This window comes from Echeneis naucrates, chromosome 17 (genome assembly GCF_900963305.1).
Source record: "Echeneis naucrates chromosome 17, fEcheNa1.1, whole genome shotgun sequence".
NCBI lineage: Eukaryota > Metazoa > Chordata > Actinopteri > Carangiformes > Echeneidae > Echeneis > Echeneis naucrates.
This window is the reverse complement of record NC_042527.1, coordinates 12,808,689-12,832,000: the sequence shown is the minus strand read 5'-3', so window position 1 is coordinate 12,832,000 and position 23,312 is coordinate 12,808,689. Positions and strand designations below refer to the sequence as shown.

General features: G+C 40.5%; 1 protein-coding gene across 1 annotated transcript in view; it reads left to right on the top strand.

Annotated features, from left to right (window-relative positions):
* The window catches only part of cdh2 (cadherin 2, type 1, N-cadherin (neuronal)), a 57,572-nt gene extending 56,132 nt beyond the window's left edge, over window positions 1-1,440 (top strand). Inside the window, exon 16 of the mRNA XM_029524811.1 lies at window positions 1,029-1,440. Coding sequence (XP_029380671.1) covers window positions 1,029-1,235 — 207 coding nt within the window. The 3' untranslated portion in view covers window positions 1,236-1,440. The remainder of the gene's footprint in view (window positions 1-1,028) is intronic.
* The last annotated feature ends 21,872 nt before the right edge of the window (window positions 1,441-23,312 follow it).

Genomic DNA, 23,312 nt, shown 5'->3' with positions numbered 1-23,312 from the left:
ATCCATCTGTCATATTTCCCACCAAATTATCAGCACCACGGCCCTGAGCAAAATACTTATCGAAAGCTAACAAGTGGAAAATAATCGCTAAGTGCCCAGGCACTTTAATTCAATCTATCTTTTTATTTGAGAGCGTTTCAGTGTTATAACAGAAGCATAAAGGAAACAATAAATCTTTGACAAGTTCCCAATGAGGTCTCGTTTCTCTTGCGTTATGTTGCTCCACGTCTTTTAATTCATTTATTGCACGTTGGGTGTCCTCACTTACGGCAGTAAGGAGGAGAAGCCCGGCCTGGATCCAAAGCAGTTCATGGCCAAAGCACATCTCGACTGCTAGATTAGCAATCCATCAAGTCTCCGGAGTCCCATTAAGGAATGAGGCTGGAAATCAATAACAATCCATAAGGAGCTCTCATGATGCTATGAGGATTTCTGGGAATGTCGAGCACAACTGAAACTGAAAACCAGCCCCAGCAGCACCATGAGCCTCATGTTAACACATATGTCCACGTTATGGGGAACTCACACGCGCTCCTCTCATTTCTGACTTGGTTTTCTCTGCTGCTGTTTAGGGAGGACTCAGATAAAAATGAAATATTATAGCGAATGATATATCGCTATGTAGATAATAGATAACAAAGTATGGGTGCTTGAGTCTTACCGCCTGTGCGACGCCTTTGAAGAGAGAACGGGAGCCTTGTACAAGGGTCAGTGGGGGAGGAAGAGATGATTCTATTCAACTAAGACTGGTCATGCTCGAGCTTGGCTTTTGATCAAGCAGTGGATAATCCTACATCCCAGAAACATCAGGAGAATGCCAACCAAACACAGAGAGAAAACCCCCGTGGAAGGCAAGAGTCTGATTTCATGAACAAGTGGAGGAAGAAGCACTGACTGGTTTTAGGATAGATTAGCCTGTTGGTGCACAGCAGGAGGGGGGAGAGCACCGCGTTCACGTGGGTCTTCCCCTTGTTGCAGACAGCGCTTGATCTTTTCATCTAACCGTGGGTTTATTTTTGTCTGTACAGGGACTGAAGGCAGCAGACAACGACCCCACCGCTCCTCCTTACGACTCCCTGCTAGTGTTCGACTATGAAGGCAGTGGCTCCACAGCTGGCTCCCTAAGCTCCCTCAACTCCTCCAGCAGCGGGGGCGACCAGGACTACGATTACCTGAACGACTGGGGCCCTCGCTTTAGAAAACTGGCAGACATGTACGGCGGAAGCGATGACTAGGACACACAGCCACTCCTTAAATGATGAAAAGATGGAGAGAGGAAAAAAAAAGAGAAGAAAAGGAAAGATTTCCTGTCGATGGACATCTACAACTTCTGATATTTCCCCCAAGAGAGTGACGGAACTGTGACAGAAAACAAAACAAAAAAAAAAAAAAAACAAAAACAACAAAACATTGATTCAGAAATTTTTTCGAAAACCAACCTAGGCTTATTGTTGTAGTCTACGCATACATATGCTTGTGGAAAGGCATAGGCTGTGGTCCAGTTATGGTGGATGTGGGAGGGAACACTGGTGGACTGTCACCATTCGGATTGTTGGTATTGAATGCGCTCAGTTACACTTGAATTTCACAGTACAGAAGCACTGGGATATAATGTGCCTTTTTGTACATTTTTTTGGATCTAAATGATTAGTTTTATGTTCAAGGCTTTAATGGTACTGACTTTTGGAGTGATTTCAAACAAAGTATGTTACACTCTGGTATGCTTCTACATGCTTTTTTTTTTTTTTTTCCCCCTTTGGTTTCACAATGCTCCTGTTTGTTGAAAATTATTTAAATAAACTACAAAGAAAATGAAGGATCATTTGTTAACTTGGTTGGAAAGAAAAACAATTAAGAGCAGCACTGTACAGTTACGCTAGACTTGTAGACTTTTTCACTAAAAAATTAAAATTATGCAGCTGGTTGCAAATAAAGGGAGTTATGAATCATACTTTTGTAGCAGATTTTCTTTTTCCCTTTCTTTTTTTTTTTTTTTTTGAAGTGATGTAATATTTTACAAAAACAACAAAAAAACTGTTTCGGTCTAATCTATGTACACTTCATATGCCTTAGTCATCATCTGATATTTTCAAGTTTTACTTCACTGTAAAAAGATGTGTGTACATAATGTTTTTTTTTCTTCATCTTTTTTCTTTTGATGTAGTATATAAAGAAGTGCAAAAAGTTCCAAACTTGTAAATGTATAATTTGGACGACAAAATTCAAGTTTTTTGCATGTTTTTATCAACAAAAATGAAAAATGTTCGTTTCCCAAATTTATTTACAAAGTGAAAAAAAAAAATAATAAAAACATCTGGGTGACATTAAATGTGTAGAAGTTAAGAGAGTTTTTTGTATAAAAAAGAAAAAAAAAACACATTGATAAAAATTGAAAAGTAGTGATCTTGTCAGCACAACTGTTGAATTTGTACCAAAAAGGGGGGGTTTGGGCGGGATGACATGCTGGGCACTAATTAATGAATCAGCTTTAAGACTGGAAAGGTTTTGGACTTAAGCCTTGTGGATAACCATGTGTACTGGAAAACAAATTATACATCTCTGACCCCAACCATCCAAATAAAATGCTAATTTTGGAGCTACAAACTGCTTCTTTATTTATTTGTTTTTACTCAGCTCAGCATTGTTTCAGAGGCTTAATTAGATAGCGAACTGTGCAATCTATCTCAGGACAATAGCTTTAAACAAAATCATGGAGTTTGTTGGACCATATCTTGCCAGGGGTGGGGTGGGGGAGTATAAATCATTTATATCCTTATTTATTTGTTGTTCTCACTTTCTGTGTAAAAATCAGAATGCTTTAGGCTCATAAAAAGTCAGTGGATGATAAGTTGTTTTCACTCGCAGGCTCAGAAGAAAACAATAGGCTCATTCTGTCAACAATATCTATGTCCCTAAGCCAAGTCAAGGTCAAAAGCTCGTTGAAAAGCCAAATCCATCCAGCACCTGTCTGCTATCAGGGATTTTTACTGTAAAATACTGGAGGTCAAATTGGTCTTGGACCTCAAAATGAAGAACGCCTCCAAAAAAGAAAAAAGTGCCTCTAGGGACAGTGACTGTATCTGAGCTCATGGGACATGTGAAAAGATGAGGAGAAGAGTGACATCTGTGTGTGTGTGTGTGTGTGTGCTGTACGTGGCGGCAGTGGCGGCGGTAACGATCTGTTCAGCTGTCACGTGCGCCGTGTCTTGGGATGATGAAAGTCGCAGAGCATCAGCCGTTTAGCCTTCACCTGCCCTTCCTTTCCCCTCCTTTCTCTATTACTGTGGGACTTGTAATCCACAGAGCCAACACTCGTATAGACGTGGACACGGCTTATTCATTTAACCAAATTATAGAGGAGCAACTTTGCAGCAGCTTTGCGGTCGTCATACAAAGTGCAGTGAACATCTATCAGACGTTAACCAGAGGGCCCTGGCTGCCTTTTGTTTTTCGGCTGATGTCATCAGTATGGCTGGTCTGCGTTAATCATTTCCACATCCTGTACCTCCCAAGAAAGGGAGTTTATTTTTTAAAAAGTGGACCTGAAATGGCCTTGTGTGGTGCATATCACTTATCTTTCAGTACGCCGAGCTATTCACTCCATTTGCCAAAAGTAACATGAAATGTACTGCTGCCCAGTCTGATTAAATGTAAAAAAACATGCTGCATGACCTCCAGGCGATGTTTCAGCTGCAACTCACTCAGAATTGTTTTGCCAAATCACTTCCTCTGACTTGGAGTTTTTCAGACTGGATGGTTGGTTTTAATGCGCTGTATTTCCTTTTTTCTCTCTCTCTCTCCTATCAGAGGGCTTATGCCACTGAAATCCTCTGCATAACTACTCTTTTCTTTGGTCTTGGTTAGTGACTCACAATCTGAGACTGGCTTCATCAAATCCTTTTTTATGGCTCAGATGTGCTCAATGTTAGGAGCTATGCAGCCAACCAGGACATTGTTTCAGAGGAAGTTTTTTTTTTTTTTTTAACACCACTTAAAGAAAAGTTGGATATTTTTGGGGGAAATTTCTGCCACAGCGGTAGTAATGAAGATCAGTTCCACCCTTTTTATATATATATTTGTCCTCGTTTATAGACTTAAGACAAAAACTGATTTAGCTTGAGAACAAAAACATTTATGAAAATGAGCAAGGGATTAGCTGGCTGAACAAAACTCTAAAACTCACACATTATCATGACTTTCTAATCCTTGAAAGAACAGAAACACTAAAAAAAAAAAAAAAACAGTGAATTGTTTTATAGATTATATGTGATTTTTCTTTGGGGGGGGCTAATAATTTTTATGCCTCTGCTTTGAGAAAGTAAACAAATGCGATATAGAATGGCCTCCTGTTTCCTACTGTCATTGTGCTGAGCTAAGCCAACACACTGCGGGCTGCGGCCATAAGGGACAGATATGAGTGCACTATCAGTCCGCCCATCTAACTCGCCACTAGAGAGCAATTTAGCAATTTCCCAAATGTCACCTTTTCTTTCTGATAATTCACATAGTTGGGGCACAAACTGCAATGTATATTTGTTCAGTCCTTAATGCCGCCTCATCCTCAGCTTCAGGTCCTTCCCCGGCTCTCCCACTCCGCTGTATTGTCACCTGATGATGTCAATTTATATTCCAGCACTGCACTTCAATTTCACAACATGGATTATCCCTGAAGGAATGCTGGCAATCTGTGAGAAGCCCGGGACATAAAAGCAGCCGCTATACAGCTCCTTCACCGTCCGCACCCCAAATATACAGTCCTGTACCATTTATAGGCATGTAGCGTGAGAGACTGCTCAACAATGTAATGAGAAGGGCCTGCTTCAGTGACACCGATGCAGAAATATGTGAATTTAAAGGACAATACATTTGAATATTTTAATCATTGACATTGACTGACTGAGCAGCAATTGGAGTGACTATTGTGTGAGGAGCATATATTTTTTTTATCACTTATTTGCCATATGGCTCAACAAGGAGGAATGCAATAATTGCTCAAAACAGAATCTCATTTGCACATTTTAGCTAGCTGACAAATGGGGAAAATAGGAATTCAAGGGAATTTAAATATGCAGAAAATTATTTGCAAAGCTAATTAAGCCGGATAGGATTGACGTCGCTTCAATCTGCCAGTATTTGTGAATGTCTTTGACCTACAAAATGCACATACATAAGAAAAGCAAAAATCTCAAGAACAGCGAGCAATAAATATATGATGATTGTGTTCTCCTTTGTTGGCTGGCACCGTGGCCCGTCTTGTATATTCTGAACTGAAATATGGCTCTCATGTGCACATTTCATTCTAGTGACTCCATTTCATTTTTTTTTCCATTAGACACAGCAATATGTAGCAAGCAAGATTATTGTTTTAGTTTTTATTCTAGATATTAACTCCAAATACGAGAAGGAACTCAACTTACAACCCCTGAGTACTCCCAAGATGTTCTATTTGGAAAATGGCTGCAGATTGCTGTTCTTACAAGCACCCTGGGGCCCCTTTTATTGACTGTGAAACAATGCTTTCACCAACACCCCCTCAACATCTCAGATTTACAAGACAGCCATCCCCAGCTCTTCTGTGCATGTGTGTGTGTGTGTGTGTCTGAGTAAGTGTCACTGCGCTGCCCACCCTCCATGGGGAGACTGTCAGTAAACATGCAGAATACAGACTAGAATCCGATGCAAACCAGCTTTTAAGTTATGCTGTTCCTGACCTTTGGTGGACTTTGGGAAGATGGATGCTACCCAAGCTATCGATAAAAATTTCTGGCCTGCAGCAGCAAGAGCATATTTCTTATGGTCTCCCAGTCCCTGCAAGCTACCTACAAATGAATAAGCAAGCGGGCTGCATGACAGGAAGTGCACACACTCTGCACATGCAGCCCTTAATGTATTCGTGTATAGACCTAGTCACTTGCGTAAAATCAATCAATTTAATTTTTACTATGTTGCCCTCTAAGTGTAATATTAGATCAGTTTGTTTGGGTTGCTTTACCCACAGAGAGCAGAAGGAATGCTCTCAATTTTGAGTTGTTGTTTTTAGTTTTTTTTTTTACACCATCATGCCAGCTTCAACCGTTGATCTACAGCTCCCTGCGTTCTCACAGACTGCCGGTAGATATCTCTCCGAACACTCAACCTCTGTTTCAGCAGATATTGCGCTACCTCTCTTCGCGATGCTGAATTATCAGTTCTCATTTATCAGACCCTGTCCTGCCATTATTTTCAGTCCACACACCGCCCTGACACCATGGTCACAGTATTGGCAAGGGGGAGGGGGCAGGGGTTGTGCATCTAGACAAAAATGATGAGTCCTGTGTCTCTCGTAAGATGCATATCGGCTGAGCATGAGATTTTCAGCTTGTATATGAATGCTCAATGTCACTTTCTTCTGCCTCTGAGTGCATAGCAGGCATTTCTCATCTCGCCGTGCTTTCTCTTGCATGAATGGTTGATGTGCTCCACAAAGGACATGTAATCATAAACCATGCGCATTTACACCCGGGCCTTCTCTTCCTGTTACTCTGTGACCAGCGTTCTCTCCAGCACACTAATACATTACAGATAAGTGTCTGTTTCACAACCTGAAAATTACAAAATAAAAGAACAAATACATGAAATCTATAATCTGTATCTGTCTCACATACGAATGGGTAGCGGCATTTAGAGCTGTGTTATATAATTTGTTGTGTTGTGCTCTGATATTATTCTGTATTGTAAGAAATATTGTCAGAAATGGCTTTAAATGGGCCATTTGTAAGTTTCCTCTACTGCTAAATGAGGCTTCTCTGTGGGAGATTGTGGTGGTGATTGATGTTTGATGAGAAGTTCGGCCAATGTAGCATTTTCAAGACACAAAAGGCAGCCCTGTGCCTTCAAGGCCACACTGGGTTCTTATTAGAAAGAGAAAGATAACTTGGGTTGAACAGAATACGTGATAGAGACGAGAGTTATCATCAGTGCTGCTCTCCACTGCTGGTGGCCGCTCTTGGTGGTCACTCAGGAATAAAGTTTGTTGCTGAAGCAAATAGCTATTAGTCCAAACACTGACTATGGAGCAAACATACAAATAGCTGCTTAAGGTATATTTTTATAACTGACCTTTATGACCTGTCTGATTTTAATTGTGAGTCTGAAGCTCCCAGCTCCTCTGAGAGCTCCTGTGTTACAAAACAGCACGAGCAACACCAATGAAATCAAATTGATTTATTTGGTATTTTAAACACATTTATTCACCCAGTACATTTGTTTTGGAGGAGGAACCCCTGTAGACAAAAACCTCATAAATTATCAGCACAGATGGACTCTTTGCTGCAACAGTAGCGAAGACAACAACTCCCATGATCCCACAGTACTTCATGATGTCACTAAACTCCATGTTTGGTTATTATTGAGATTGAGAGAACCCGAGAAGCCGCACACTCACAAATGCACACTCTGGACTCTAGAGTCATATGTAGGGTTTTTTTTTTTTTTTTTTGCTTTGTTTTTTTGTGTGTGTTTGTTTGTTTGTTTTTTGTCCCCTTGTGAAACACAGCAGGCTAAAGTGGTGTGAGGGGAAAAAGAACAACAAGGGAAAAAAGAGGGGAAAACAAAGACTCCCCGGAGAACCTTGAGATTTATTCATGCTTTTAAACACTTGACATTCCATCCCTGGCTTGTCATTAAAGCTTTATTTCCCTTGGCCGCATCGTGCCATAACTGGGTGTTTCCTCCAGTGGGAGCAAATCTTACTTATGATCTTGCTGCTGACTGGAGAGGGGTTTTCATAATCACTGGTTAATAAAATGCGCTCAAGGCTATACAGCCCCGAGATCAATGTGCTGCTGATTGTACAACGGGCTTCTTCTACTGCTGTTTACAGTGTGAAAGAGTGAAACGGAAAAGACCCCACTGGCCAGGCTGCTCTTTCCTGTCTAGTGACTCTGTTGTTGCCCCCCGTTTGTATGGCAAGCCGAGGGGTAGAGTGACAAGAGTGACAAGCCATCATCCACGCGGGAACGAAACTCAGAGCATAATTCAGTCAAAAGAACATCAGCTTCCATTCAGCACGTTGTCAAAGAATGCCGGGTGCGATGTGAGCATGCACATCGATTCGAGTACGTTTTAATCAGCCTATTATTCATCTGACATCTGTAAAATGTCATGATGTTACATGAAATACTGCTCATTACTGTAACATAGCAGCAAATTAGTGACTGGAAATCATTAGTCAGCCCTGACATGTGTGGCAAACCATCCACTGTGATTGGCTGTGATCATGGGCACTCTCTTTACACTTGGATCAACAACAATGCCATGATGTGATAATAAATACTTTGCCTTGTATTTCATATTCATGTGGCATCGCCCCAGCTACTTTTGAAAGGTGTAAAACAGATTTCCTTGGTGAGTGTATGACGTTAAATGAGTTTTCACCCAACACTGACTAATCTTTCCTTTCTTTAAAAAATCTTCCTTCACTTGATTTCACCCTTTAACCTCAACACTAAATCGAAAACGAGCTCTCAAAAGAAATTAAGGTTTATTTTGCAAAAATCTTTGCTTTCCCCCCACAGAAAGTTTTTTTTTTACATGCAGTCTCCTTCAGAAGTCCCAAATCCGCAAAAGCACAGATTTCACCTAAGGGGGATTTCACAAGTGTCACATTGGGCCTTATTGTTAACCTGGAGTCACCAGCTCATTTGCATGTCTCTTGTGGATGGAAGCAATAGAAAAAGAAAATGAGGCAAAAAAATGAATCCACTTTTTGCAGCAGAATGTTTGGATAGGTTGAACTATGTTGGCACACAGACAGCACATTATGCAGATAAATGACGTTTTATGTTGCTTTCAAAACACCTTAACAACTCATACACTTAATAAAATGTGAGAATCAGCATCAGAAATACTTTTTTAATCCTTAGGGAAAAATCCATTTGTTGCAGGTGCTCTGAAAGGAAATCTTTTTTTTTTTATTTGACACGGACAAATAATGATAATTAAAAAAAACGACAGTTCAAGTTACAAAAATATTGCCGCATTAATTGATGATCGTCAGGCCAACGAATGTGCAGCAGAGATGCAGAGTACTGCACAATCGTTTCATCAGTGGGCGGAGTTATAAAGTCTGTTGGTCGTAAATAACTGCAACGGTTCCACAGGCCTTCATATTTTAGATTCTTTCTTGGTATCTAGCACCAGAATATATTTTTTTACCTCGTCTCTTTTGTTTTCTGCTCGTCCACACAATATTTATAGCGCACGCACAGAAATCCCGAAGCAAGAAATAGGACAGGACTTACTACCAGCGCAGAAAAGACAGAAAAAGGATCCTTAACCAAAGCAGTGAAACGTCTGCCTCTACTTGTTTATAGCTCAGAAACAGCAGTATTATGGGCAAAGATACACAGGCCAGATGCTACCCAGTCCCACGGTGATTGGGTAGGTGTCCAATATGATGCCGCAACTTACGGCAGCAGTTTTGCTCCATTTATCCAAAAACGGACATTTACATTCTGCCATGGCATCTTTGTTTCAAGTTTGTATTAAATCATCTAACTTATCAGAGTTTTTCTACATCAGCCAGCTCAGTCAGGTTGCATCTTAATGTGTCTTCAATCCAAACGGGCTTAAAGATGCATTGTTTGGAGGGTTTGTTTTCTCTTGCTGTATAGCTACTGTTTCCTCTGTAAATGAAAAGCAGCGTGACCAAAAGACATATGAAGACGGCAACGCCAAAGCCGAGAGCCCCGTAGACTCTTCAGTTTATAAACAAGCAGGAATGCATGCCTGCCAAGATGGATAAATCATCCTTGCAGCTTTAAAACCACAAACACAGAACTCAAAACTCTGAAACTGCTTTATTATCAGTATGTAGAGCACACTGACATTTCTTTTGGTCAGGCACACAAAGCAGCACTAACAATGCACACAACAAAGAAACTACAACGCCCGCCTGCCTTCTCATATTGCTGTTTGACTAGAAGAAGTTTGCAATGCACATAACCAAGAAGTACACATATGCAGTGAAAATAAAGATTTAGTAGAATGTACAGTCGGGGGATGTGAGCAGAGATTGCTTAGTCTGATGTCAAACAGTAAATGGTTGGTTAAATGGAGTTAAATAAACAAAGTCAACTATTTATTCAGCTGCTAATTAATTTGATTGACTGCCTCAAATATTTCTGACATGATTTACATGATGTTGAGAGACCTTGTGAATCCCTTTACGTTCACCAGCCCTTGTTCAATTACAACGGCAACACTGTAACAATAACACAAATTCATTTTAATTAGGAGTAAAGCATGGCCCAAAACATGGCCCAACACGAACACGGGACACAGCAATTTTACTTCATTATCCCCATCTATCAACGGCAGAGTCGTGCTGCTCATTATGTGCAACTCTACTCTCTGTGTTGGTTTTCCCTCATTGGCCTTGAAGTTGCATCACTGCAGCTGAGAATGTCTGTACATGTTGTTGTTGTGTGTCTGCAGTGATGCTGCACAACGTGATGCCTTTTGACTTCAGACATGCTTTACAGCCGCCGTCAAAATACATCAATAATAAGGTATCCAAGGACTGAGACATCAATCACATTTGAGGCGCAGATCAATAATTAATTTAATCTAACAAACCACAGTTTGAGATCTGTTACTGCCCATTAGTGGCTTAAATAGGAACCATGAAGATGTCATTAAGACACATTAGTTATGAAATGACTATGCAAAGCCAATAATTCTGGGGTTATAGTTGGCTGGGAGAGAGTCATTAAACATTTATATCCCAAGTAGCCTTTGAAAGAATTTTAACAGCATTCTCTTATGGCAAAAATTCAACAATTCTCATAAAAAAAACCACAAGTCAAGCTGCATGAAAAGATGCTGAAGTGTGAGTCAGAAGATGAGGATATTGCCACCCTGTCATGGAGCAGCGCTGCACAATAACGCGGTAGCATGAACTTGTTATCCCAGTGTCTCCATGTGAGCTGCAGCACCATTAATGGCATAATGCTGTGATCGATCACACCTTGTAATAAGAAAGAGGTGAAGCTCAGTCTCGGTCCTTCAGCTGAGTCCCTCTTTTACTTGTTTTATTCTCTTCACGTCTGCTTTTTGACACGTTCAGATTATTCTATACATCTACTGAACTGCAGAGGGTTTTTAAAAATAAGTCGATATTTCTTTCTTTCTTTCTTTCTTTCTTTTTTTTTATGGAGGCGTTGCTGTCATTTTTAGAACTAGAGCAGCCTGCCATTGTGTAACTCTTCTGGCTGGCTTCACCTTCCAGCAGCAGGCCAGTTAAATTTTGTGCGCACAAGATATTGTAAGGAAAGATTACACAGCTAATTTTACAGTAACTGAGAACAGCCCAAAATAATAATAAAAAAATAAAAATCTAAATAAAAAAATCAAAAAGAAGTGTTCAAATATTTTATAAAACAGAAGAAATAACTTCACTGACATAAGAAAACATCTTTGCTGTCAGGGCACAAACGTGTATATTATATTTTTTTGTACACTCTCCAGAAGAAAGAGACAGAAAAAGGATTACCCCATAATCATATAATCTCTTTTGACAAAATATCCACCAGCTCTAAAATGAGCCCTTGTACAAAACCGAGGATAATCACAGAGTGAGATCCCCTTAAGACCACTGTAAGAATTATATTCTGATAAAGCCCGTAGGATGCATCCAACAGGTAGCTGTTTATTTAAATGTTTACCTGCTCATTTGCATAAGCATTTCATATTTTGTGGAGCCTCTGCTCTGCTGTCCTGGCACACAGAGAGAAAGGAAGTGAGCAGAATAGTAATCCCCCGCAACTGAGGAGCACGTTCGGAGGATAACTAGTGGATCGTTGGCCATCTATCATCATTGCAGGACTGTTGGGCACAACCTCATCAAGGACGACATTCGTGTTTACACATTGGAAATTACCTCGGATGAATATCTGATACGGCTCTCTCTGGTGTATTACTTCACAGGCTGGACCAACAATCAAATGTTACCGCAATATATTAGATCAGGTAAAACATGATTTTACACGTGACACAATGTGACTAAGAGAAAAGTACATGCTGCATTATTAGGAATTGTTTCCTTTCCTTTTCTCATGTCCTTCGATAACTCTGTACTACCCAAATCTCTATGCAGCCCTGTGACAGAGCAGCCAAGACTCGTCCCATCACCCACCCCGGACGCCTGAGGACAGTTTCTTTGCAAGCTTATCAGTGATGGATTGCTACATTTAAATCACATGCACCTCCTAGAATGGACTGTGAATTTTTTAGTAAGTGCAATAGGTTTACGCTCAAGAGTCACAACAGGCCGCAAATACTGTTGACTCCAATGATGGCACTGCACACGTGAAACACAAAAACCTGAACTAATCTATTCAGCAACTGTTCGTTGGATCGTTTCCTTGCTTCCACCACAGTGAGTGAATCGTGGTGATCGTGAAATTCATAAACAAATCAATACATTATGAAATAAACTATAAAAACTGACCCTGAGATAAAAGTTGAAGTGAAAATGAGCGCTGGTAAAATGACATTTCATTGGAAACATTTGACACAATAATAATTTCACCAATTACTGGCTCGTATACTGTACCTTATACACCATGTATTTATATGGGCATTCATTTCTTTCAATTTATTCATTTGTTTAGGAATTTTCTGTGTCTCCATGAGGAGCACGATTGGACATGAGGCACTTAACATAGCCTATTATTTAAATGGCATAATTGAAGTGAGAATATGACTGGCTACATTCCATCCGTCAGCCTGCAGCGTTTGGCAGGAAAATGCTATTGTCTTCTAAGCATTTCACTTGAATCTTCCTCTGAGGTTTGATCATCCACCATATGAAGGAAGCAGTGGTGGGGGTGAGGGGGGGCTACTGGTGGCCCCAAAGCAGAGCCACTCTTCTCTTTTTGCCAACACCAACACTCTGCATCTCTCAGCACTCGGGGAGAGTATTAAGGTGAACACGTTCCTTTGTGTTGCAGACACTGTGAGGGCTGGCAGGATTTTGGAGGGACGGATTGGCAAAGAGAAGGGAACCTTTGGATCTGCGTGGGTAGGATGCAGTAGGAAAACCAGCAGGAGTTCCTTTTTTTTGACAGGACACCCGCAGACTCCAGTGGAGAGATGTTCTGACTGAGCTGCCTACAAACCTGGAGGTGGAGAGATGAAACGTGGAGAGACGAAGAAGAAGAAGAATTAATAAAAGCAATGGGAATAAAACTGAATTATTTGCTCAAGCTAAGGAAGACAAGCTGTGGGATACTAGATGTTAAAGAATCTATTCATATCCAGTTCAGCATTCTTAAAATATATCAGTTTAGACAATATTATACAGCACAAGGGAATTACTTAATCCCAGGGCCCGGAAAGCAAATTAGTGGGACTTTTGTACTTTCATGGCCAAACGCTCAGCATTCATACCAAAATAACAACTTTGGTATGAATTGTTGTTACACTTCGAAGCAGCTTTCTCACTGATACGACACTTTTTTTTTTTATTATTATTTATTTAGCTTTTATTTCTATACCTCGAAATTTCTTCTAATTTTAAATAGCCTCTGGGTACGATATCCAAATGTTCAAAAGAAATGTTTGCAGTGATAGTCAGCAGCCGTTACTGCTCTTTGTTAAGAATGAGGTTTGGCAACCTTTGTGTGATTTTGCAGACATGTTAGATATTTGTTAACAGGTTTTCTAAAATCATGAATGAATTCATGACCAACGCTAATGTTTCTATAGAGCTAGTTTCCAAGAGAAAAAGAAAAGACAAACCTATAATTATTGTAGGATATGGTTGCGGTGAAGCTTTTTCTTGTTTTATGAAGGCATTAATATTGCAGGTCTCCCACATCTTTTTCTACAGGTGAGCAGAAAGGTGAGGAGGCGCTGACCCACTTCAATAATGAGGAACAATGAGATCCATCCGAAAGAAAGCAAGAGTTTGACCATCCCCACTGCACAGTCTATATTTTATTCATATGGATATTAACATTGTGCTGCGGTTGGGATAAAGGCGAAAATTAATATCAATATCTCGCTCAAAGAAGTGTTTCCACAATGGTTGCCCAATTTGTGCTCCTCAGAAACACTTTTAGAAAAAAGACAAAAGCCAGGTGATTAGTTATGGATCAGCGGTCCTAGTGCGTGGAAACAGACGAATACTGCTTGATCTACCCGTTCCTCCCATGAGCTCCCATCCCCCACAACATACACACACATACACACACTCCTCCATCCCGCCCAAGAAGTGGTAGCAGCAATCAGAGCACCATTAGTCGAGCACAGGGGAGTTTCAGTGCTGGACTGCAGTAGATTTATGATGGTGGGGGCCCACGCACCAGAGACCCTCCTCAAGCTGGCCCTTTGTAAGGTTGCACCATAGATACAGTTAATGGATGCACACAATGAGCCTCAATGGCCCTGCAATGATGGATCTGGGGCATTGTGAAAGGCCCTGTAGACAAACCAGGTATTTCAGACGCCTGTCAACCAAAGTTAGAAGCGAGATTAGTGTGAGCAGAGTGCACACTGCAGAGACGTTGCCGGGAAGATTTGGAAAAATATAATTGGGACACAGCACAGTATTCCTAAGCGGTATGTTAATTGTACACAGAAGAAACGGATTGGATTAAAATCTAGCCAAGGAACTGACCCAGAAATGTCCGCTGAATGTAAGTTTATATTCATAGATGTAAAGACTGGTACACACAACACACACATGCAGTAAAATGCATTCTAAAATACTGGACACAGAACCAAACATGGTTCACCTTTATGTCAAAGAGAAACGTCTGTTGATCGGAAATTTAATATATTTACATTTTAATACGTTAATTTGTGATCGAAAAATGTTAATAATTAAATGTGAATTATTGTTTGCAGTGTTTTCCATTGTGCCACATTAACTGTAAGTTTTTCTTAACTTAATATAAATTGTCAGGTAAACAAGTGGGCTCTTGTATTTTAGAGTCAAGAATGTAAACTGGATATATGAACCCAGAATCCCTAACCATAACCAGAGTCTATTCACCCGCATAGTTTAATCAAATACATGTATTTTGAGTTTTCTTTTGCCTTCAAAGGGACCATATCTGTCTGTCCCCCTGATCGATAGCATTGAAATCACTGTGCATTATCTCCAGCCCAACACTCTGCCACACAATTTGGCACACTCACAACCACATCACACATTTTTACTCACTCTATCACCAATCAGCTTCTCATCCCAATGGGGGACCATTAAGCCTCACACAGGAGTTGTCTGCTGAACTTTGCCTCCACTCTGTGCCTATTGGCAGTGCTGGTGGGTGTGGATGTCACATGTCTCCCTGCCTCTACGGGGATGGAGCTCCTACTGGCGATGCTCACTGCAGGGGAGAGATGCAGTAATTATTCTGCAAGCAGGCAGATTGTGAACATGAGACCGAATGCGGATCGCTACCTTGTCAGGTTGATTACAATGTAAGTTGAAGAGCAGACCTCACACTTTGATGTGTGGTTTGTTCTTCTTGTTGCCACACCTCAGGTAACACTACGATAACTAATGGCTCCTCTTTAATCCCTTGCAGCTGCAGCTATCGCGTCTTTTCCCGGCTGTAAATTTGCACCGTTAGTATGTAGACTGTGAAAGCTGTTGCTTGACGTTAGTACAGTACTTGTGATTAATGGGTTGTAACTGCAGCCATATTCCATCCCATGAACTGCAGTGTCAGAGAAACTTTGCGTCGAGGTGCTGTGCTTCGCTACAGTGCCCTCCCTCTGGCCCTCTCCAATCACTGTACACAGTGTTCTCTTCCACTCAGCAGCTTTGATCATGCTGAGATTGTTTGCTCAAGCCTGTCACTGCTGTCTTTCTTTGCTTCCATCACTCTCAGTGTCAGCAACGTTGTCATGAACTCTGGTGACGAGGAAAGAAAAAAACAAACAAACAAACAAAAAAAAAAACTAAGAAAAAGAAAGCCCCAGAAAACAAGCCAACAATGGGACCAGCTAATGATGTGCAATCAAAAATAATTAAACTGCCAGTTAGACTGTGGCTAATCTTTACAAGCAATTGCCAAGAAGGTTTTGAACTATGACTCTGTTTTGGCTGAGGATCCTGATGTCTGTCAAGACACTAAACAAATGTTTGCCTCCCCAAAAGTTATGCAAACATAGATAAACTGGGTGTAATAAAACAGTCGGAGTATCACAATATTACCTGAGGTATTACATTATTTATCATTTGTTCTTTCTGATAATTTAAAGCACGAGCCGCAAGACTTTCCACAGGGACAATTTCAGTGGGACTTTAATTTTTTTTTCTTATCTTTTCCATAATTATTATATTTATGGATGGCAGGCTTAAGCAAATAAACACTACAAAAACAAAATGCATAGTTTCTAGAGTGCAACTGCTCTCGCATGCATGTGAAAAGATAAGTGTTTGGGTTTTTTTTTGTCCGCATTTGTCCTCATAGTTTAACACCACATGTTGTGTCAAGTTTTTATGAGATTGATGCACTTTTAGTCTTGCAGCTAAATATTTTATTATTTCAGTGCATGTGTGTGACCATCACCAGCCCTCCCTGGAATCTAGTTTGTTGATCGTCATTGAGTGGACTGACCTTTGTGTGTCAGGGAGGGCAGTGCTCCACCTCAGTGAATATGGGGGGAACAAAGGACAGAAAGTGTGGACGGGTGGACAGAGGAAGGGAAGCAGGTGGTGCTGGTAGGAACTGGTGGAGTGAAGGATGCTGTGCTTTTCCTGTCACCTCACTCAGGATTATGAGAGTCCAGAGGATTTCTGTGTAGATCTCTGGAGAGATGGGAGTCCAGATAGGCAAAGGTGTCCCAGGAGAGGAGCCGGGTCAAAGATAGGGTACGTAGTGATGGAGTGAAAGTTCAGCCCATTTTAGGTAGGATTCATCAATTCTTCATGATGTGACCCAACACGAGCTGGCAAGTGACACCACACATACATGTGGGCATCCCTTAAATATGAGACCACCACCTGGGTCAGTCGGGTCAGGGGCCCCAGCTAGGGGGGTAACAGCGAACACAACTGACCCGCCCAAGCAATCGCACGTAGGAGTGGGACAGCGCCCCCCCCCAATCCAAGTGTATTTTTTAACATTAGGTTAAGTAAACACCGACAGCTGCTCCTTCCTGGAGGCGTTTTACAAATGTGCTTTTGAAAGGAACTAGATCAAGTATTGTCTCTGTTGAGACTGACCTATTTATTTATTTATTGATTTTTTTATTTGCTATGTATTTATTTTTCATTGTGCAGAAATGCACCCTCCCTAATCCAAGTTCATGGTCACTCTGCACGCAGTCGGAGACGCAAGCATGGTGCAACAGATAGCGAGAAGAAGAGGAATGACAGACAGAAAGGTCACATTGACTGCACAGCTAATCTGCATCCTCTTCAGTCAAGTATACACAGTGACACACAAACGAGCTCCCCTCTAATGCATTAACAGTGTAAATAAATGTGAATTTATGCATCACATTTCAGTGCTTGGATGCCATTGTAACCTCATACGACAATTTCTCACCTTCATATCCCACTGGGCGGCCTCTCCATTAGCCCTGTGATTTGGAGCCTGATGAGTCTATCACAGGTGACAGTGACAAGGAGGTCCCCCATTATACTTCATATAGAAGTGATACGAGCGCAGTTGTGCACTTGGAAAGAATTCCTGGATGTGCTTTTTACAGCTTTCAGTCACTTTATCACCCACTCGCAATGACAACACGTGGCCAATGACTTACAAGTGAAAGCAGATAATATAAAAGTGTGTCTCATGAATTATTCTTCGTGTATATTGAGCCTTAAGAGGAGAAATTGTTCCATTTAACAAGGAAAATATTCCCTTCTTATTTTGTGGGCGAAGGAAGGTGCCAGAAACACAAAAACAGGAATGCAATTTGTCGTGTCAGAGCAATGAAGCACCTGCAGCACCTAAGCAGACTGATAAGTCATACTTATCAGAACTTAAACTTAAACTTAGAACTTAAACATCTAGATGACCTAGATCTTAATATTATGTCATGAACTGATTCTTGAGAATCAGGATAAAACATGTCCATAGAAATAGAATATAGAAAAGAACATAGAAAAGTCTTATTTATATCAAAAATAAAGAAATGAATAATGATTGAGATACACATAAAGTCAGAGATAAAGGAACTGTGTATACTGATGTTATCTTTTAGCAAAAATAATTACTTTTTTGTGGGATATTTATTTGAATGTATGACCAGTGGTTAGGCACCCAATGTTGTTTCTCTTGTCTTCAGCAAGAAGTCACAATACTCACCAGCCCCAAAAACCTTTAAAAACCTCAACAATTATGAAAACCTTCATATCAAATCAAAGAAGGTTATAAATGTATAAAACTATGCATGCCATGAAAATCTAAAAATATTTTCTGTTGAAATTCGCCTATCAAAGTTGTGTCCTCTGTTTCCATCAACTCAGATTTTTCATAAACCTTATTAAATCAGGCAATAGCATGGTCAGCTATATCCCTGAGGACCCCTTTTCATTCTCCTGGCTGTGGCGAATGCAGCAGTACCACACATGGTCTAGTAAGTTTGACATTTTTTTAGGTTTTAGATGAAAAATATCAATTTTCCTGTGGTCACAACTGGAGTATGTCAACACCATCTCTCTGTTATGATAAAAAAAAAAATCTAATCACAGTGAAATCAATCAAAGCATTTTATTGAGATTATGGAGACATTTAGCAAAGCCAAAACACTACCTAGCTAGCTGCAGTGATTTTTTTCTGCAGAGGGAAAAACATGCTATTTGTTAAAAATGTTTTTGAACCTCCAGCCTGCACCTATACTTGGTTAACTGGCACAGATCTGTATCTACATGAATATATAACCCTAATCAATATTCCAAAAAAAAAGTTTTTCTGAAGGTGTTTTGTCCTGATTCTCGAGAATCGGTGTATTATAATGAAAAGCAATGCTAACTGTCTATATGTTTGTTCCTTCCATATAGAGCTGCAGTTTAAAACTAGAGGGAATGAAGCTAGATTTGTTCATTTTAAAGGCAGGAAATCAAACATATTTCCCCTAAATGATTGTGGCTGTATTTTTTTTTTTTTTTTTTTTTTTTTTTTTTTTTTTGTGTGTGTGTGTGCATGTTCATCTGGAGTTGTTTGTGTAGCAGGAAAAGAGCTGGCACAGACCATATGGCTGCTCTGCCAGTCCTACTTTCACAGTTTGGTAGGTGCCAGAGCAGTCAAACTGATTCCTCACATGCCATGTGTTCCAATTGTTCTCAATCTCCAAGCAGTGAAACACAATGATGAAAAAGGTAGAAATCAGGGAGAAAAAAAAAAAAATGTTTTGCCAGCCTCTTCATGTATCCTTGCACCACTCAGATTTGTTTAGCTAAGCAGCTTAAATTGCACATAGGGAAAAAACGTGTTGTACAGCTGGAGCTGTTTGGTGCTGAGGTGTTCTGACTAACCATCTATCTTTGCCTCTCCATTTGGCTGCAGCTTTGTGCTGACCTGATGCTTCTCCCTGTTGCACGGCAGAGACCCAGAAGAGATAAATGGTAATTCTCTTCCAGTTCACTGGGCCCACACTTAAATTAAACAGCTAATGTTTAAAAGAAATCAGTGGAGCTTTTGCCCTGCAGAGAACCCGGGAAACTCGCAGGCTCAACTTAAGTTATGTCGTGTCAATAACATTTTGGTGTTTTTATTTTTGGATTGATTTTTATAGCAGAAAAACATGGCTGCTGCCCTTTACCCACAGACGTACACTCCTAATTTTGGGGTTTGTGTATGTATGAATGAAACTCAGTTTTTCACTTCAAGAGGTGTCAAAGTAGCATTCTAACAAACGTTTAGGATGCAGTGAGAATGTTTCTTTTTTTTTTATTCCCATGTTAATATGAAGCATTATAATTAGCAGTCAGCCAGTAATGAATTCAAACTCAGAACCTGCTCCACTGCGCCGTTCATCTCGTTTCATTTAATAAATACAATAAATAAAGAGTGAAGAATGGTTTTGGCAGCAAAAGGCATGATGTACAAAACACTTTGTTCGCCTGAAGGCAGTCGGTTGCTGGCCTCTCCGTGGACTAAATTGCAACCTTAAGGTGACAATAGTAGCTGTCGAGCCTGTTTCCCTATTTTCAGTCTCTGTAAGCAAAGCTTACCAGCTACAGTTTCACTTCTGCCATGCAAGTGCAAAGACTCCATATCTTTTCCCATTTGCTCCAATCAAAGTGTTATCACCAAAATTGCCAAACTTTCTCCAAGCAAGAAACTTAAGATGCTGTAGTTAATTCTACTCTGAAATTATTGTGACAGAGCTAAACCATTATCAGCTCAACTTCAAAGAATTTTGAGGTGGTTTGTGAAGATGAGTGAGGTTTTAAGTATGTTGCAGCAGCATGACGATTTTGGAGTGAGGGCTAAGACCCGAAGATCATTGGCTAAGCTTCAGACCGGCTGTATGTCTCCCCTGGAAAATGGTCGAGTGTGCACTGAATGAACTGTTCCAGACAGCGGATGTGTATATAACAATGTACAGTCAGGTCACATGAGACAGCAAACACATGTGAACTGCTTTATATCTATATATCTATATAACACTTGGTGTATAGCTGCTTTTGCACAGAGGTATGCATAATGATTCCTTCCCCCTCTCACTCCTGCTGCTCAGCAGAGATCAGCAAAGTGTCACAGGGGAAATAAACAGCAGCAGCTCAGCAGGATGGGCCTAATTAAACAGGGCGCCTTAGTACTGCAGCCTGCAGACTATACTGTAGCTTCGACTGGTCTAGACATGACTGGTCCTGCCAAAGACCCGCCGTTGCCATGATCACCGGCTGCCACTGCCAGTGAATGCCAGGGAGGAGCAGAAGGAGGATGTGGACGACTCCTACAGGAGCTAATCTCCGCTATGTGCAGCAGCCATTCAGTATTGAGCTGGACAGCACACAGTCAGTACAACAAGGGATAGTCCTGAGGAAATGTCAGAGCAATCTCTTTGTTTTTCATTCTTCACAAATGGGAGAGAACCATTAGAGACAGGAATAGACATTAGAGAGGAAATGTGGATGAGGAAGTTCAAATAAGGCTTTGTCAGGACTTTTGGACCTCATAAAAGGGGGTTATGGTAATATTTAAATCAAACCTATCCAGACATTGCCATGTGGCATTTTTTAACAATTATGAAAAAAATAAATATAATTTTACGTATGCAGATGTTTTGTTTAACAGAGTACATTTCAAACCTATGTAGCAAAGTCAAATAGTGTTGGACCCACAATATTTCCCTTGAAATTCTGTTGCAAACCCCACAGTTTTCGAAAAGTACGAAGCACGTCAAGTTGAATTTTGTAAAAATATGTATAAAGTCTGTCACTCAGTGAACACATCACATAGTTTCAGTGAAATGCTGGAACAAGTTGAATATAAATCAGATTTTGACACACAACCATCCAGGCCAACCATAAAGTTCCTAAAGGGGAAAAGAATGGAAAACTGACCTGAAAGTGTTATTAGCTACCTGAATGTTGAGGTCCTTCAACTCAAAACTAAGTAAAAGTACAGACGCATGTAGCAAAACTAAAAGTGATTTGTCATTATGTGAGATATTGTACTGATAGATCATTATTCATACTAATCCATTTATGTGTGTGCGGCAGGTAGCTTTTTTTTAATTATTATTTTGTGTAGATGTGGCAAGTCATTTTTATAACAGCAGAACATCACTTTCAGAAAGATGATCAAATATTGTGTGAAATATTGATCAGCAATCTAACTTGAAACTGAAAGTGTTAATTAAATGCATAAAACCATCAAGAGGCATAAAATTAAATTAACAAGTGAAATGCGAGCTCCTCAAAAGTTCAGTACCTCTGCATAAGACCTGTGAAGTGAGAGGATTTTTTTTTTATTTTTTTTTTTTTTTTTATCCCCCATTAATTTTACAAGTTAAAATCTTATATATAACTGACAATATGCTACATGGTGTAATTCCCACTTGCAGCACAGCGCAGTGTTTGTGCAATATGTCATGAAACTGGAAGAGATGTTTCACAGGCCACTTTCTCCCACTGGCCGATGAGCAGATGAAATATCAGAGCTGCCGTCATGTGATTTACAGCAGCAGCCTGCAGTGAGAGGTGTTCCTCACAGTGTTTGTTAAGGTCTCGCAGGAAATTGCAACAAGCTTTTTGTGGATGTTTGTGAGAAGGTGTGAATTGGATGGTTGAGAGCGAGCCAAGTCTCGGTGTATTATCCTAATGCACCGTTTCTGCTGCACAACTTGTAGCGGTGACTGAGGTTTATTCTCTGTTTCCTTCAGCCTTCTTTCCTCCTTTGTTGCTTTGTACATAATAGAGGATGACAGCAGAGATGTTGGTGAGACACAGTGACATGCGGCATCGCGTTTGAATCAGACCGAAACCCGCAGCGTACCCTGGCGTGTACCTCAGTCATCTGATCTACTCAACGCCGTATTCGCCTGCTCTAACCTTGTGAATTTCATTTGACCTCTTGACTCTCATGGTGTCACTTAAAATAAGCAGCTCCATCTCTATTGCTATTCTTAAACCACTTATACAGCTGGAGAGAGGGAGAGGGAGGAAGCTTATTCCCAGTGTGATGCTTATCTGACATTTTCCACTGGCCCGTGACTCAGTGGGCTGTGATTGCTAGCAGAGCACATCGGGCTGGCAGGGGGCTCTCCCAGTGTTGGCTACAGGGCACCATTTACTGGATGCTGCATACTTGTATTTGCCATCCTGCAAGGGCCAGTAATGACAAAATATTCCATTGGGATTTGGGGTTGGGGGGGGTTGCTCAGACCCATTTGTGGCACTTGTTCCCTGCATCTGCATTGTGTGTCTGTTTTCATACTCATTTGTAATTTTGTTGTCCTGGTTAGCGCACTGTGTCTAAATCCAGGAACAAAATGGTTGCTTTTCCCTTAATTAATAATTCAAATTGTCAAATGACTTTTCCCACCTCACAAAAAGGCCATTTCTGGGCACTTAGATGGTGTTAAACATGGTAAAAAGATTATAGGAATCAGTAAATAATGAGGTGGCATTTAATCCATCTATTTCTTGCACAATAACAATTCTCTTTTGTGGAGAGATGTGGCCGAGCATGAGCTTCCAGTTCGGAAACTTGAAAGTTACAGAGTGATGATAATTATTCCAAGAGTTTGGCTTTCAAGCTGACTCTTCTGATCCTCACAGAGCTTGCCTGTTTAATGGTGTTCAGTCGGAAGCCGTACAGCTCCCCTAGATTATTCAAAATCAAACAAAATAT